The sequence below is a fragment of the Dendropsophus ebraccatus genome, chromosome 2 (genome assembly GCF_027789765.1).
Source record: "Dendropsophus ebraccatus isolate aDenEbr1 chromosome 2, aDenEbr1.pat, whole genome shotgun sequence".
Taxonomy (NCBI): Eukaryota; Metazoa; Chordata; class Amphibia; order Anura; family Hylidae; genus Dendropsophus; species Dendropsophus ebraccatus.
Window position 1 is genome coordinate 186,924,444 of NC_091455.1, and position 14,956 is coordinate 186,939,399.

The 14,956-nt window shown below is 43.2% G+C and overlaps 1 protein-coding gene across 1 annotated transcript in view; it reads right to left on the reverse strand.

Moving 5' to 3' along the window:
• Positions 1-14,956, reverse strand: part of LMBR1 (limb development membrane protein 1) — a 93,662-nt gene that overhangs the window by 66,989 nt on the left and 11,717 nt on the right. The window contains exons 2-4 of the mRNA XM_069958891.1: positions 4,306-4,378; positions 2,146-2,185; positions 1,418-1,557 (exon numbers count right to left, since the gene is read on the reverse strand). Coding sequence (XP_069814992.1) covers positions 1,418-1,557; positions 2,146-2,185; positions 4,306-4,378 — 253 coding nt within the window. The remainder of the gene's footprint in view (positions 1-1,417; positions 1,558-2,145; positions 2,186-4,305; positions 4,379-14,956) is intronic.

Below are 14,956 nucleotides of genomic sequence, written 5' to 3' on the forward strand. Positions count from 1 at the left end.
GTGCAATGGACAGTATAAAACAGATTGCTATACGTGTACGGGTGAAGCTCAGGTAAAAAAACATTCATGCTGTTGTATCGCCATCTAGTGGCAACTATCAAGATTTAGATAAATGAGAAAAAAGCTTTTTATTTGAAAATTATACAGTATATTGGAGGTTAATGGCAGAGAACAGAAAAAAAAAGTGGGCTGGATTCATACATGCAGTCTTTTCTGTTCCTTAAGGATATATTCCAGTACTCAAAAGGAAAACAAAACTACACTAAAGAGTATATATTTAAGTGTAGCCTTAAAATGTACCTGTAACTAAAAAAAAAAAAAAAAGCATTGTGCTCCTCTCCCCCTCTCTTCGACCTAGATGGACTTGCATTGAAAGTCCATCTAGATCAGGTGACACGGAGTCGGGCCGGTGCACGGCAAAAGAATGGAGCTAAGCAAGGGAGCCAGTTGGTGTTTCAAAGAAAGGACCACACCACCGGGATCCCCGCGTTGGCACCGATTCGCTCATGTTAAAGAAAATAAGCAATGTACCTAATTGTACGTTCGCTTTAATAAGCCTTGACATAACAATTAATCACAGGCCTTTAACTTCACAATTGCTGCCCACACTTTTCCCATTTACACGGGGGTGACATGCAGTCGATAATGATTAACCCCTTCATAACCAAAGTGCATTGATGCAAGAATGGCCAGGTCACACTAAAGGGGCTGATTGGAGGCTCAATTTTTGTGCCATGATCTATAGTTTTTATAGGTACCATATTGGTGTATATGGAAATAAAAATAAAAATACAGTATATTTTTCATTGCATTTTTTTATTTTTTTTTCCTGAAATATAATAAATATAAAAATTGTAATCCTTTTTCCCCTTTTATTTGTGTTGCTCACCTTGCAGCAAAATATCATTATATTCAAACAGTTTGGACAATTTCAAATATGTTTATTGTCCGGGGGTCCGTTCGGCAGGTGAGGCAGTTATTGTCCTAAAGAACAACTTTTAAACTTGCTGCCCAGTGTCAAATTGGCGTGGCCTGGAGTGTGAGTGCCCTAGGCTTGCACCACCTCTCCGTCCCTCCTTCCCACCCTCTTCATCATTATGAATGTCCCAGGATTTCTCCTATTGATCACTTGTCTGAAAACTGCACAGGTGCCTTAACTATCCAGCACATGTGCAGTGTTCAGACAAGTTATGAATAGGAGCATTCCTAATGGTAAAGAGGGTGGAGAGAAGGGATGAAGAGGCGGTGCAAGCCTAGGGCACAGACACTCTAGGCCACGCCAATTTGCTGGCACTTTGTGTGCAGTGCTGCAGATGGAACATAAATAGCCTTATAGCTGATGTGAAAGGGTTAATAGCGCATAAAAGATGCCTTTGCTCAAGGTTCAAACAAATACAATTTAATGTCAAACACTGACCATGGATGAGAGAGCCATTCAGCCACTGGATATAGTAGCTCTTAGGGAATGATAAGAGGATCTCATTGCTGATGATGGAGAAGGGAAGAAGCAGCACAGCACCAGCTGAAACTGCCAATGTGAATGTGCTGAGGAACAGCCTAGGAGCGAAACAAAATGAGTGGTTACGATGTGCAGACTATAGTACAAAAGAACACACAGCATCATGTTCTCTCAATAAGTAACAGTCCTAACCAAGTGGTATTGTCTAATGTAACTGTCCCACTATTAGACTGAAGAAGTTAGATCAGACGTGTCAAACTCAGGCCTGAGCTTGACACCCGAGTTAGATGAAGCCCTAGGGAATCCTGGAAAACATGGATACGGCCTTTGGCCTATGGATGTACCCATGTTTTCCCAGACTCCCTAGGGCTTCATCCAATTTTCCAATTTCATCAGCCACCGGTAATGATATTCCAAACGACTGGACTTGAGCGTGCTAATCTCTAATGATAATCCAACTACGGCCACAGGATATTAAAAAAAAAGTAATAATAATAATTCAGGAGACCTTAATCATCTGGCAATAATTGTGGGCAACCAAACGTGTTAGGCTTAGTGAATACTCTGGTTCCGTTCCCAATAAAAAAAAAAAAAATAAATAATACTTATACAATATTCTAGGTAAAAAAAATAATAAAGACAAAAACCATGTTATTTTTGGCCAGAAAACAGAAAAGTGTACGTACGAGACTCGATTGACTGTGACATCTTCATCCTCTTGTTCATCTGTAAGAGAAAGTGACATTTTAGTCCTACTTGTGCTGTAAAAAATAGATGAAAAAAAATGTAAAAAGGAAATAATAAGTCTTATGATGAGTTATATATTTAAAGACAATGACATCCATTTCCTGGCGCCATTTTAACACATAGAAACTGCCCTCTCAGCCAATATATCTTCAATAATTGATGGCCAAACAATCCTTCAGCCATCAGTTATCCCTTCCATCAGGCCCCCTCCCCACACTCAGGAACATTCAGCTTTGTTCTGGCTGTGGCGTAGCTCTCCCAGAACAAAGGAGTCGGGCATTGATTTTTCATCAAACTTCACCCCTATCTCCACCAACATCATCTGTGATCAGTCATCATTCAAACCCACAGCGACCGGTGGGCACAGCAGACCAAAGTATAAGGTGTATGGGGACCTTAAAGTGACACTGTCACCCCCTTTTTGCATTCTGACTTTAAAACAGGTGTAAAAAGTAAATTTAGTAGTTTTCACACGTTATTTTATATCATACGTCATGGTGCTTGTTCAAGTAAAAACTGATCTTTTATCAACTGCAGACTGTGCTAAGTGGGCGGAGCTTCACGGCAACAGTGCTTATTGGACCCACCCCTCCATGATGTCATAGGCACATAAGCCCCGCCCCCTTATCGACCATTAGCACAGGCTGGCCTAAAGGTTTAGGTCCCACCCCCTCTGGGTCAGCCCATACAATGGGGGTAGGGTCTATGTATCGATGACTTCACGGAGGGAGCCAACTGTGGTGCTGTGGGCGGGCTAAGTGGCGTTGCTGTGAAGCCCCGCTTACTTAACACAATCTGCAGTTGATAAAAGATCACTTTTTACTTGAACAAGCAGCATGATGTAGGATATAAAATAAGGTATGAAAACTGCTAAATTTACCCATTACATCTGTGTAGAGAAGTCAGAATGCAAAAAGGGGGGGGGGGGGGACAGTGTTACTTTAAGCCACTGACATGCTAAGTATTTTTCTGTGATAAAAGGGGATCAAGAAGCTCTTAATGGCCGTGATTGTTGGAATGGCAACAGCCAGAAATTGGGTAGTGAAGTATGGTTTTGCTCTTTGAGGGAACAAATTATTATTATTATTAATTATCAATATTATTTTTATTAGAGATGAGTGAACTTCGAGCACACTCAGATTTACCCCAACCCAAGCGTGCAACATTTGATTAGTGCTGACTGCAGAAGTTGGATGCAGCCCTACGGCTGCCTGGAAAACTTGGACACAGCCATAGGCCATAGGTAGAATCCAGGTTTTCCAGGCAGCCTTAGGGCTTTATCCAACTTCTGCAGTCAGCACTAATCAAATGCCGCACGTTCAGGTTCGAATGAAGTAAATAGGGAAGGTATGACAGGTGCAGAATGCGTTGTGCTGGTTAAAGGGGTTGCCCATTTTAGAGTAAAATTGTTCAGTGTAAAGTATTAATAAGTGTACTAACTGTACATACTGATAGCAGCTCCCTGTGTACCTTATAAGAGCTCAAATAAGATGACCTTTCCATAGGCTGTGCTGTCCTGCTCTGTGGTGATTCTGTCCATAAGATTGCTTACATGGAGGAGCAAGTGACCCTGCCCCGTCCCCCAGTCTCCACCACTGAGCCTGTATATCTCTATAGAGGATACAAAGGGCGAGGCATAGTCACATGCTCCTCCATGTCGGCCATCTTATGGAAAGAATCGCAACAGAGCAGGACAGCACAGCCTGGAGGAGGGGAGTGTGATTTAAGCTCTATGAGGTACACAGGGAGCTGCTGTCAGTATATACAGTGAGTACACTTACTAATACTTTACACTGACCTATTTTATTATAAGGTGACCAACCAGTTTATAGATAGAGCATTAGGGATATAATACAAAGACTGTCTGGCTTCCCCAGGGAACCACTGATTATGTAAGGATATTATATATATATGGAAAGTATACCTATACAAGGTATAATGTGCATTGGCACCTATGAAAGCAATTCAGTATAATTCAGTCTGCACTGAACACCATGATCAAGTACCCTGAGAACTGACTTCAGGTCGCTGTACTATATAGCAATGTGATGCAGTAAATCAAATCTTAATAAATGTATAATATATCGGCAAATACCCACCTGCTTTCCTTTTGTATCTTTTGATGATGAAATAAGACACAATATACAAAATGGCGAACAGAAGGAAGCAAATCTGTAGAATAAAAAAGAAAAACATTTAAAAAGATAATAAAACACTGAAGTTCTTTACTATACATGGTGCTAAAACGTCTTTTAGTCAAAATAAAAAGGGATCGGGCTGGATTATTTAATATCCTACACAAAATTGCAGCAAAATATGTGATAACCACTTTGTTTAAGAAGGTGGGATCAGACCTATAGGACTCACTAACTTTTACATTGTAATGTTTGCAGGCATGCTGCAATACAAATGAGCTGCCACTAGAGGGCACCATATTAGAGACAAAGACTAGAGCTAGACCCATTTATTGCATTAATGAAATCACCAAAAACATCCATCAGCAGTAAGTCACGGGTTACTGAGTATTGACTTACATTTCATCTCTAATATATTTTTATGTTCCCTTGAGGTGTAATCTTGTTACTTTTTTTTCTCCTTTAAAGTTTGTCACCTTTTTTCCTTTAGGGTCCTAAATGGAAATCTGTCAAGTGGTACAGTCCTACAGGGACAAGCAGACTACTAATGTAGAACCAGGCGGATTACACATTACAGAACAATGCAGGTTACAGGGCTACTGTACTCCCATCTGGGCACTTATGGCATAACAAAAGGAATATGCCATTTACATCTGAGATCTGCAGGTGACTAAAGACTGATGGCCCCCTGACCCTCTTCATCCTGGTTGTGGCCCCCAGGGGTGGTCAGGAAGCTGGGGGGGGGCAGTTGAATGTGCTATTTTACACAATTTACATAATTTCTATTGACTATAATGGGAGCCGGCACCCCTAGGATTTCCTATGGAGACAGTTCCTGTCACTAACAGAGGTGGCAGCAGAGAGCAGTGTGACTGGAAAGAATACACCAATTCCTGCAGGACATACAGCAGCTTAGAGATTTTTTTACAGCAGTTATTTACAAATCTGTATAAAACTTTCTAATACCAGTTGCTTTGAGACAAAATAAAATTCTCCAGAGTATCCCTTTAAAACCACATACCTTTATTAAATTCCATTAAAACCTTACTGGTAAGGGCCCTATTACACCAACAGATTATCTGACAGATTTTTTTTGAGCCAAAACCAGAAATGGATTATAAACTGAGAACATGTAATAAAGATAAGACTGAGATTTCGCCTCTTTTCAAATCCATTCCTGGTTTTGGCTTAAACAAATCTGTCAGATAATCTGTTGGTGTAATAGGGCGCTTACTTGTAGTCCTTAGTCATGGTCTGACTGACGGGATACCCTTTTAATAGAAACTAATCGGATCTATCCACAGTATATCGTAGAGCATGAACGGCGGGGCAGCGCACTTATTGGCTGAGTGGGACGAGCAGACGCCAGGAACCCCCAAAGTAATCTGGAGCGGGGATCAGGTGATGTATGTTTCGGACGGCGGGGGGTTAACTTACATACATGCAGTGGGATATCAAGTATTCTCATAGGGATGACCTGGCACTGGATCAGCAGCGGATTTCGGTGCAAATTCGCAGCATGAAATCTGCTGCAGATCCGGTGTGTGTAAAGGCACCCTAAGGGTATAAACCCACACACCGTATACACAGCGTATTTACTGCTGCGATACGCAGCGAATACGCAGCAAAAACGCAACAAATACGCAACAAAAACGCAGCAGATTAGATCTAAATAACTGAACTCAGCATTAAATCTTCACCATCAAACTGCTGCGTATTTGCTGCGTATTTGTTGCGTATTTGCTGCGTATACGGTGTGTGGGTTTGTACCCTAAAAGTATAACTTCTAACTTATAAATTAAAATCTCATATATTTCTATGCCGATGAGTCCGGTGGGCGGGCCAATCATTAAGTGACACTCCTAACTGGACCCCTTAACACAGGGATTTAGGGATTTTGTGTGTGTGTATAATTATATATATACATATATATACATATATATACAAACATACATACACACACACAGTGGTGCCTTGGATTACGAGCATAACTCTTTCCGGGACGGTGCTTGTAATCCAAATCCACTCTTAAACCAAAGCAAAATTTCCCTTAAGAAATCACTGATATGCAGACAATTGGTTCCACACCCTAAAAGTAATGATTTATTATTCTGAACAACATGTAAAACAGATGAAACAAACATTCAGAAACAGCAGAATATGTGATATTATAAGTTACTGTACAGTAATGGAGAGTATGGGAAACACAAGGGCGGACAGAGACTGCAGGGAGCATGATGGAATGAGCAGGGCAGATGTGGGCACAGTATAGCAGCGCTCTCTGTCCAGGGAGAGAGGGGTTACAGCTATGGAGAGATTACCTCCACAGTCCTGTCCCCTGATGTAAGCCCCAGCCTGAAGTGGATCTGCTATGATTTGGAAGGTGAGGGAGACTTCCTGGGTCAGAGTACAGGGCTGTAGACCCCGCTATGCAGACCATGCCCCTCCCCAACTCGCCCCCTCCCCCCCACCCAGTACAGGGAGCTCTTAAACCAAAGCAATGCTCTTAAACCAAGTCACAATTTTGGAATACTGTGAGCTCTTAATCCAAATTACTCTTAAACCAAGGTACCACTGGTATATATAAATTATATATATATATATATAATTATTTTTTTTTATTATTATTATTCCCCCCCCCCCCCACACACTTTTCACGGGTGAGTGTACATAAAGCAGAAAACCGGATTTTCTGGGGAGAATATTACACACAAAACCTTTGGATACAGATGTTACGCCAACGAAAAGTAGTGTAGAGCTCTATCTTTATCCCTCCACACCGTTCTGATGTCCATCTGTTCTACACATAAGAGGTGATTCATTCGTCTGCCATTATTTATAAGAGATTATTAATGCTCCGGGTCATCAGGTTAGAAGTAAAGAGGCGATCAGACCGCCGCCATCACTGTCCTTTATAATAATGGAATATTAAAAGCCGGCACGGAGAGGGTTAAGCTTGTAAAAGTAATGGGATGATCAGAGCGTACGTCCTGAAACCGGGCATCCATTCAGGTTATCAATTACCGCATGAAATATCTACAGAAGACATGGGGAATATCCACTTTAAAAGCCAATTACAGCATTTACAGATCACACACATCTATTTCCTGGTGCTGAGAACAAGTGGAGATGAATGTGATGGAAGCGAATGAGGGATGGGTAGATCTACATGATAATATGGTCTTACTCATCGGCTGGACAGCTGTCGGGGTGTTATCCCATAATAGAGCTAGGAAGATTGGTGACACCAATTCCCAAAGATAAGGTACAAGCTCAGTCCATTTCCATACAGATAACAAGTTGGCCATGATGAATCTCAAAGAAGAATAAAAGCAGATGGACGCCAAATGAATGTGAGGCAAACGTATGGTCCTCCGGCATCAACTGGTGTCAGAAAGTGACAGAGAACTTTAATTTACTTCTCTTAAAAAATCTCCAGTCTTCCAGTATTTATCAGCTGCTGTATGTCCTGCAGGAAGTGGTGTATTCGTTCCAGTCTGGCACAGTGCTCTCTGCTGCCACCTCTGACCACAGCAGTAGCAAATCCCTATAGAAAACCTCTCCTACTCTCCAGACTGGAAAGAATACACCACTTCCTGCAGGACATACAGCAGTTCATCTGAAAGGAAAAAAAAAAAATACTGGAGTAACCCTTTAAGGAAGGCTGGGGCATTATTATTTTCCTTAAGCTTCTAGGATCTTTATTCTGGACTAAAATCCTTCCCATCTACCAAATGAAATCTACACGGTATTCAGTGGGGATGCAGAAGAAAATAACTGAACATACATCTAATACAAAGAAAACATGATAAACAATTAGCAGTGAGCTCTCTGAGCGCACCTGTGGTTATATATACATATATATGTGCATCAGAGTTTCCCTTTAAGCCCCTCTTCCACTCATCCAGCTACTGGTTATAGACCGTAGCTTAGATTAGATGTCCGACGCCGGACATTCTAATATTCCTGGCCTATCCTGAGCTGTCTACCTGAAAGCTTCAGATCAACATATTTTAAAGGAGAAGTCCGGTGAAAATTTTTATTAAAGTATTGTATTGCCCCCCAAAAGTTATACAAATCACCAATATATTATGGGAAATGCACATAAGGTGCTTTATTCCCTGCACTTCCTACTGCATCAAGGCTTCACTTCCTGGATAACATGGTGATGTCATTTCCTGGATAACATGGTGATGTCACTTCCTGGATAACATGGTGATGTCACTTCCTGGATAACATGGTGATGTCACGACCCGACTCCCAGAGCTGTGCGGGCTGTGGCTGCTGGAGAGGATGATGGCAGGGGGACACTGAGGTACACAGGGCACTGGAGGGACACTGAGCATCCCTCTGCCATCATCCTCTCCAGCAGCCACAGCCCTGGGAGTTGGGTCGTGACATCACCATGTTATCCAGGAAGTGACATCACCATGTTATCCAGGAAGTGAAGTCTTGATGCAGTAGTAAGTGCAGGGAAAAAAAGCACTTTATAAGCATTTCCTGTAATAAGTGTATATTGGTGATTTTTATAACTTTTGGGGGGCAATAAAATACTTCAATAAACATTTTTGCTGGACTTCTCCCTTAAAAGTTTTTTTTTGTTTTTTGTTTTTTTTTTATATACTGAGAAAAGCTCAAATATCTGGAAACATGTAATGAAGGGATTGTGCAGGATTAGAACATGTATTTTCTAATCCTAGAAAACCCCTTTTAAGTCCAGCAAGTCTGAAGTATTCTATCCTGTTACAGCACACACGTATACTGTACATGGCAGGCGGCTAAACAGCGGCAAAGCTAAAGCTGAATGGAGAAATTAACTGAATATTAGATTTTTTTTCCTCCAAATTCAAGAGAATTAGGTAAAATTCACACAGCATGAGGTTACCCTTCTGTGCCATATATATTACAGCAGTGTGAGTGAGACCTGAACACCTAGGTTCATGTAATGTGGTATTCTTTTCTATCCATTATAACCAGGGCTGTGGAGTCGGAGTTGGAATCATGTAGTCGGAGTCGGAGCTAGCTTTGGCTGGAGTCGGAGTCAGAGTCGGAGTTGGAAAAAAATGTACAGACTCAGACTCCAGCTTTAAAAAAATCTTTAAAAAATGTAAAATTCATATCGAACTTCAATTCTACAAGTTTTTCTCATGAATCTAAATTATGAGCAACATTCTAATAGGACACTGGGGCTATTACATAAGGGGGGTCATGAAAAAGTTGTCGGTCACTATTTGGCAGTTTGTTTCTGAGCTGGAAGAGTCCATTGTGTGGGGGGAGATCTGTGCTGTTCTCTTCCTGGATGCTGGATGACTGTATATGAGCAGCAGTGTAAAATGAAGATATCCGGTGTAATATAGAGGAAAGGGAGAAGACATAAGTAGTGCAGCTGTAACCTCTGTCCTCAATGTGGTGTTTTCTCTCTGGAAGAAGATAGTGTGTTTTTCTTCAGTGTTCAATGGCTGCAGCTCTGTGTGTGTGTGTTATGGCTGCAGTAGGCTGTGTGTGTGCTATGACTACAGCAGGCTGTGTGTGTGCTATGGCTGCAGCAGGCTGTGTGTGTGCTATGACTACAGCAGGCTGTGTGTGCTATGACTACAGCAGGCTGTGTGTGTGCTATGACTACAGCAGGCTGTGTGTGTGCTATGGCTGCAGCAGGCTGTGTGTATGTGTGTGTATGTGTGTGTGTGTGTGTGTGTGTGTGTGCACATTATGGCTGCAGCAGGCTGTGTGTATGTGTGCTATAGCTGCAGCAGGCTGTGTGGGTGTGCGTGTATGCTATGGCTGCAGCAGGCTGTGTGTATGTGTGCTATGGCTGCAGCAAGCTGTGTGTGTGCACTATGGCTGCAGCAGGCTGTGCGTATGTGTGCTATGGCTGCAGCAGGCTGTGTGTGTGTGTGTGTGTGTGTGTGCTATGGCTGCAGCAGGCTGTATGTGTGTGCTATAGCTGCAGCAGGCTGTGTGGGTGTGTGTGTGTGTGTGTGTGTGTGTGTGTGCATGCTATTGAGTGCCCCCACAGTGACCTGCGGTCCTGATAAAATTCAGGAGTCTGAGTCGGAGTTAGAGTCGGTCCTGATAAAATTCAGGAGTCAGAGTCGAAGTGGGAGTCGGAGCTGCCGCTTACCGACTCCACAGCCCTGATTATAACCACCACATTATAAGACACCTTCTTAATAAGTGCAGTGATAGCAATGCTGAATGTAGCTGCCCGGGGATGACTCCGGGGATGCAGAGAGCTCCAAACAAGCTGTAATGAGTCCTAAAGGTAATTGTATGTTACTATTATTATACATGTATCCTCTGTCAGATCACTTCCATTATTCTAGTAGAAACAAATCTTTTAATGACCGAGACATTTTACAACACTGATAAATGCCTCCGTCATCTGTACAGAAGATCCCGGCCTAGATACGACAGTCCTCAGCATCGCCTATGCCATATGAGTGATGATCTGCTGATATTTTACAGATTTTCCTTCAATAACAAAAGCCAATAGGCTCTGCCTGATCCATCATGTGAAAGATACCAACAATGTATCAGAGAGGCTTATATATGGCTGTTGGGGTGTCTGTACACCGCACCATTTCTTAAAGGGGTATTCTAGTAGGAAAATATATATATATATTAAATCAACTGGTGTCAGAAAGTGCCAGAGATTTGTAATTTACTTCTATTTAAAAATCTCAAGTCTTCCAGTACTTCTCAACAGCTGTATGTCCTGCAGGAAGTTTTGTATTCTTGTATTCTTCAAGTCTGACACAGTGCTCTCTGCTGCCACCTCTGTCCATATCAGGGACTGTCCAGAGTAGTAGCAAATCCCCATAGAAAACCTCTTCTGCTTTGGACATTACCAGACACAGAGAGGTGGCAGCAGAGAGCACTGTGTCAGACTGGAGAGAATACACCATTTCCTGCAGGACATACAGCAGCTGATAAGTACTGGAATATTGGAGATTTTTAAATAGAAGCAAATTACAAATCTATATGACTTTTGGAAACCAGTTGATTTGAAAGAAAATATTTTTTTCTGCCAGAGTACCACATTTAAATCTTGAAGACTTACTGAGGATGTTCTTCCTATCAAAAATGGTGGACCCCACTAATGGAGTTGGTCAAGAGTCAGCGGTACCCATAAGACTATGTTCTCATTACACTTTTAGGCTACGTTCACACGTAGCAAAAGTGGCGGAGTTCTGCTGCGGAATTCTCCACAGCGAAATGCCGCCAGCCTTCCTGTCATAATGACAGTCTATGGGAGGCTCGCACGCCTCCTCTCTCGGCGTTGAAGAATGAACATGTCCACTGCGCCACTTAGCCCCGCCCCATCGTCTCATTAGGCTCCGCCCCTCCGTGACATCATCATTGTCTTTGCCCCGTCTCATCAGTGGCCACTGGAATGGGCTGATCTAGAGAGGTGGGGCCTAGACCTCTAGGCCGGCCCATTCCAACAGCCACTGAGGAGGCGGGCCTAGACGGTGATCACGTCAGGGAGAACCCTTTGTTCTAGGTGATATTAGACGCAGCCACAGTACTCTGGTTGCGACTCACCATTCCCCATAGAGAACATAGGCCGTTCCAAACTTCCTGTATATGAGAAGGATGGGCAATGGGTGGGAGAAAGAAACAAAGTTTATGGGGATCTTTAGACATAGGGGCAAAAATGAAAATTTCAGGATTCTTTTAAATGTCACCAAAAATTCTTAAAGAATATGTTTAATATAAAAACTTTATTTAAACAATAGGTCAATTTACATTGGCACTTTCCGTTGAAGCATCACAGAAGCTTGGAATCAAGCTCTCCAACATATCCTGCCCCAGGTAAACACAGTCACACCTATTATATACATAGCGCTCCAAAATCACAGCCTCCTCTCCTCCTCTCAGCTCTTGATGCAGAATTTTAGGCAAGAAGACAAATATCAGACATAAATATTTATAAGATATGCAGGAGAAAAAGTATGGAAAGAAGTCATGTCAGGGCCCATATTGGCAGCTGAGAATCTTGAAGGTGAAGGAAATCTGTAGACATGTACTCACACGTAAAGGATAAATCCACTCTACACACCATTGTACAGTTTGGTCTACAAAAAAAAAATGATTAAAGGGGTACTCCATCAAAAAAATGGACCCCAGGAGAGGTCTTGGATTAAAAGCAGCAATCTGAAGGTATAAGTGGTTTGGGGTGGTCATATTGTAGGTACAGAGTCACTTTAAGTCAGAAGTCAGAAATCACTTCCCATAAATCCTTTTCCTCTGAAGTCTGTGCCAACAGAGAACTGACGATATCTGGTACTTGGATAGGAGATTCTTCCTCCCCAAGTGCATTATTCTATAATTACAAACAATGAACAGCAGTTTCCATTGTTTTGACCACATATGTAGCAAAGCTAAATCATTATCCATATTACTGACACCTCCAGGAATATAAACCTTATTGCCAGGGCCGGACTGGGACTAAAAATCAGCCCTGGCATTTCAGAGCACACAGGCCCACTCGCTGAGCGGTGATAAGTTATGAGACGATGTTGTGAGCGCAGCACGGCTACATGTTGTATCATCACAGCCATGACTGGAATTACAGATAATAACACAGTAAATGGGGTCAGAAGCTTCTGTCTCTGTACTGTGTAGCTGAGCTGCTTCCACCGCATACTGACTAATACCACCACATACTAATACCACAGCATACTGACTAATGTCACCACATAATGACTAATACTGCTACATACTGGCTAATACCACCGCATACTGACTAATACCACCGCATACTGACTAACCCCACCACTGCTACTAAATAACATCCACTGTACACAGATTACTATCACCTCATCCAGTCATATAGAGGTACCCAGCTCCACACAGGTTCTGTCAGGGGCGGGCTGGGCAGGGGGGCAGGGTGGCATATGCCCCCCGGGCCGGTCCCCCCACTACACCTAAGGGCCGCGGCGCCCGGATGTTGCTAGGGCCGCTCTGCCACTTTAATTCTTTCCTCAGTAAGTGCGGCCGCTGCACTTACATTCTAGCAGTCAGCAGCGGTGACAGAACGCCACGCTGACTCTGCCTCACACTTCACTTTGCTCATTGGTGGAGCAGGCAGCCTGTTCCATCACTGAGCAAAGAGAAGTGCACAGCCCATGGAGGAGGACGCCTGCCGGGAGAAGAGCCGCCCACCGCCCGACTGGTATCTGGGGAGGGGGTCTGGGTTGTGGGGAGCGGGTCTGGGGGGGTTACTGTACAGTACTGGGGTCTATAAGACACCAATACAATACAGTAGCCTAGGGCTGGCTGGAGCAGGGGACACTCACCTCCCTGTCTGGGCAGCCAGTGTTTCCTCCGTGATTCTGCAGTGTGATTAGCACTGCCTGCTCCTCTCTGCTCTGGTCAGACCTAACCAGAAGAGGCCAGAACAGCAGAGAAGCATGGACCAGCTTGTGAAGTAAGCATGGGGGGGGGGGGGGCATTGTGCATTGTGCTTTGTCCTATCTACAACATTTGACTCTCCAGTTATTGCATAACTACAGCTCCCATTATATCCTGGTGGCAGGACATGATAGGAGTTGTAGTTTGGCAACAGCTGAGGAGTCACTGGTTAGGAAGCAATAATTTAGGTAGAGTTCTCCAACCTGTGACTGCTCAGTTAGTGAAACACTACAACTCCCATCATGCCCTTCTAGCAGGAGATAATGTGGATGGTAGTTTAGGAACAGCAGGAGGGTCACATGTTGGAGAACACCACACAAAATAAACTGTACCCCTAAATCATTGCTTCCTAACAGTGGCTCCTCAGTTGTTACAAAACTACAACCCCTATCATGCCCTGCTGGCAGGATATAATGGGGGTTGTAGTTTAATAACTGCAGAAGGGTCAGATGTTGGAGAAATTACACTAAATAAACTGTACCCATAAATCATTCCTTCCTATCCAGGCGCTCCTCAAGTGTTACCAAACTACAACTATTATCATGTCCTGCTTGCATAATGGAAGTTGTAGTTTACGAACATCTGAGGAGCCACTGGTTGGGAAACAATGATTTAGGGGGCTCAGTGGTACGTTACATTAGGGGGTCAGTGGTACAGTACATTAGAGAGGACAGTGGTATAGTGCATTAGAGGGGTCAGTGGTACAGTACATTAGAGAGGACAGTGGCACAGTACATTAGAGGAGACAGTGGTACAGTACATTAGAGGAGACAGTGGTACAGTACATTAGAGAGGACAGTGGTACAGTACATTAGAGAGGACAGTGGTACAGTACATTAGAGAGGACAGTGGTACAGTACATTAGAGAGGACAGTGGTACAGTACATTAGAGAGGACAGTGGTACAGTACATTAGAGAGGACAGTGGTACAGTACATTAGAGAGGACAGGGGTACAGTACATTAGAGGGAACAGTGGTACAGTACATAGAGGACAGTGGTATAGTGCATTAGAGGGGACAGTGGTACAGTACATTAGAGAGGACAGTGGTATAGTACATTAGAGGGAACAGTGGTACAGTACATAGAGGACAGTGGTATAGTGCATTAGAGGGGACAGTGGTACAGTACATTAGAGAGGACAGTGGTACAGTGCATTAGAGGGGACAGTGGTACAGTGCATTAGAGGGGACAGTGGTA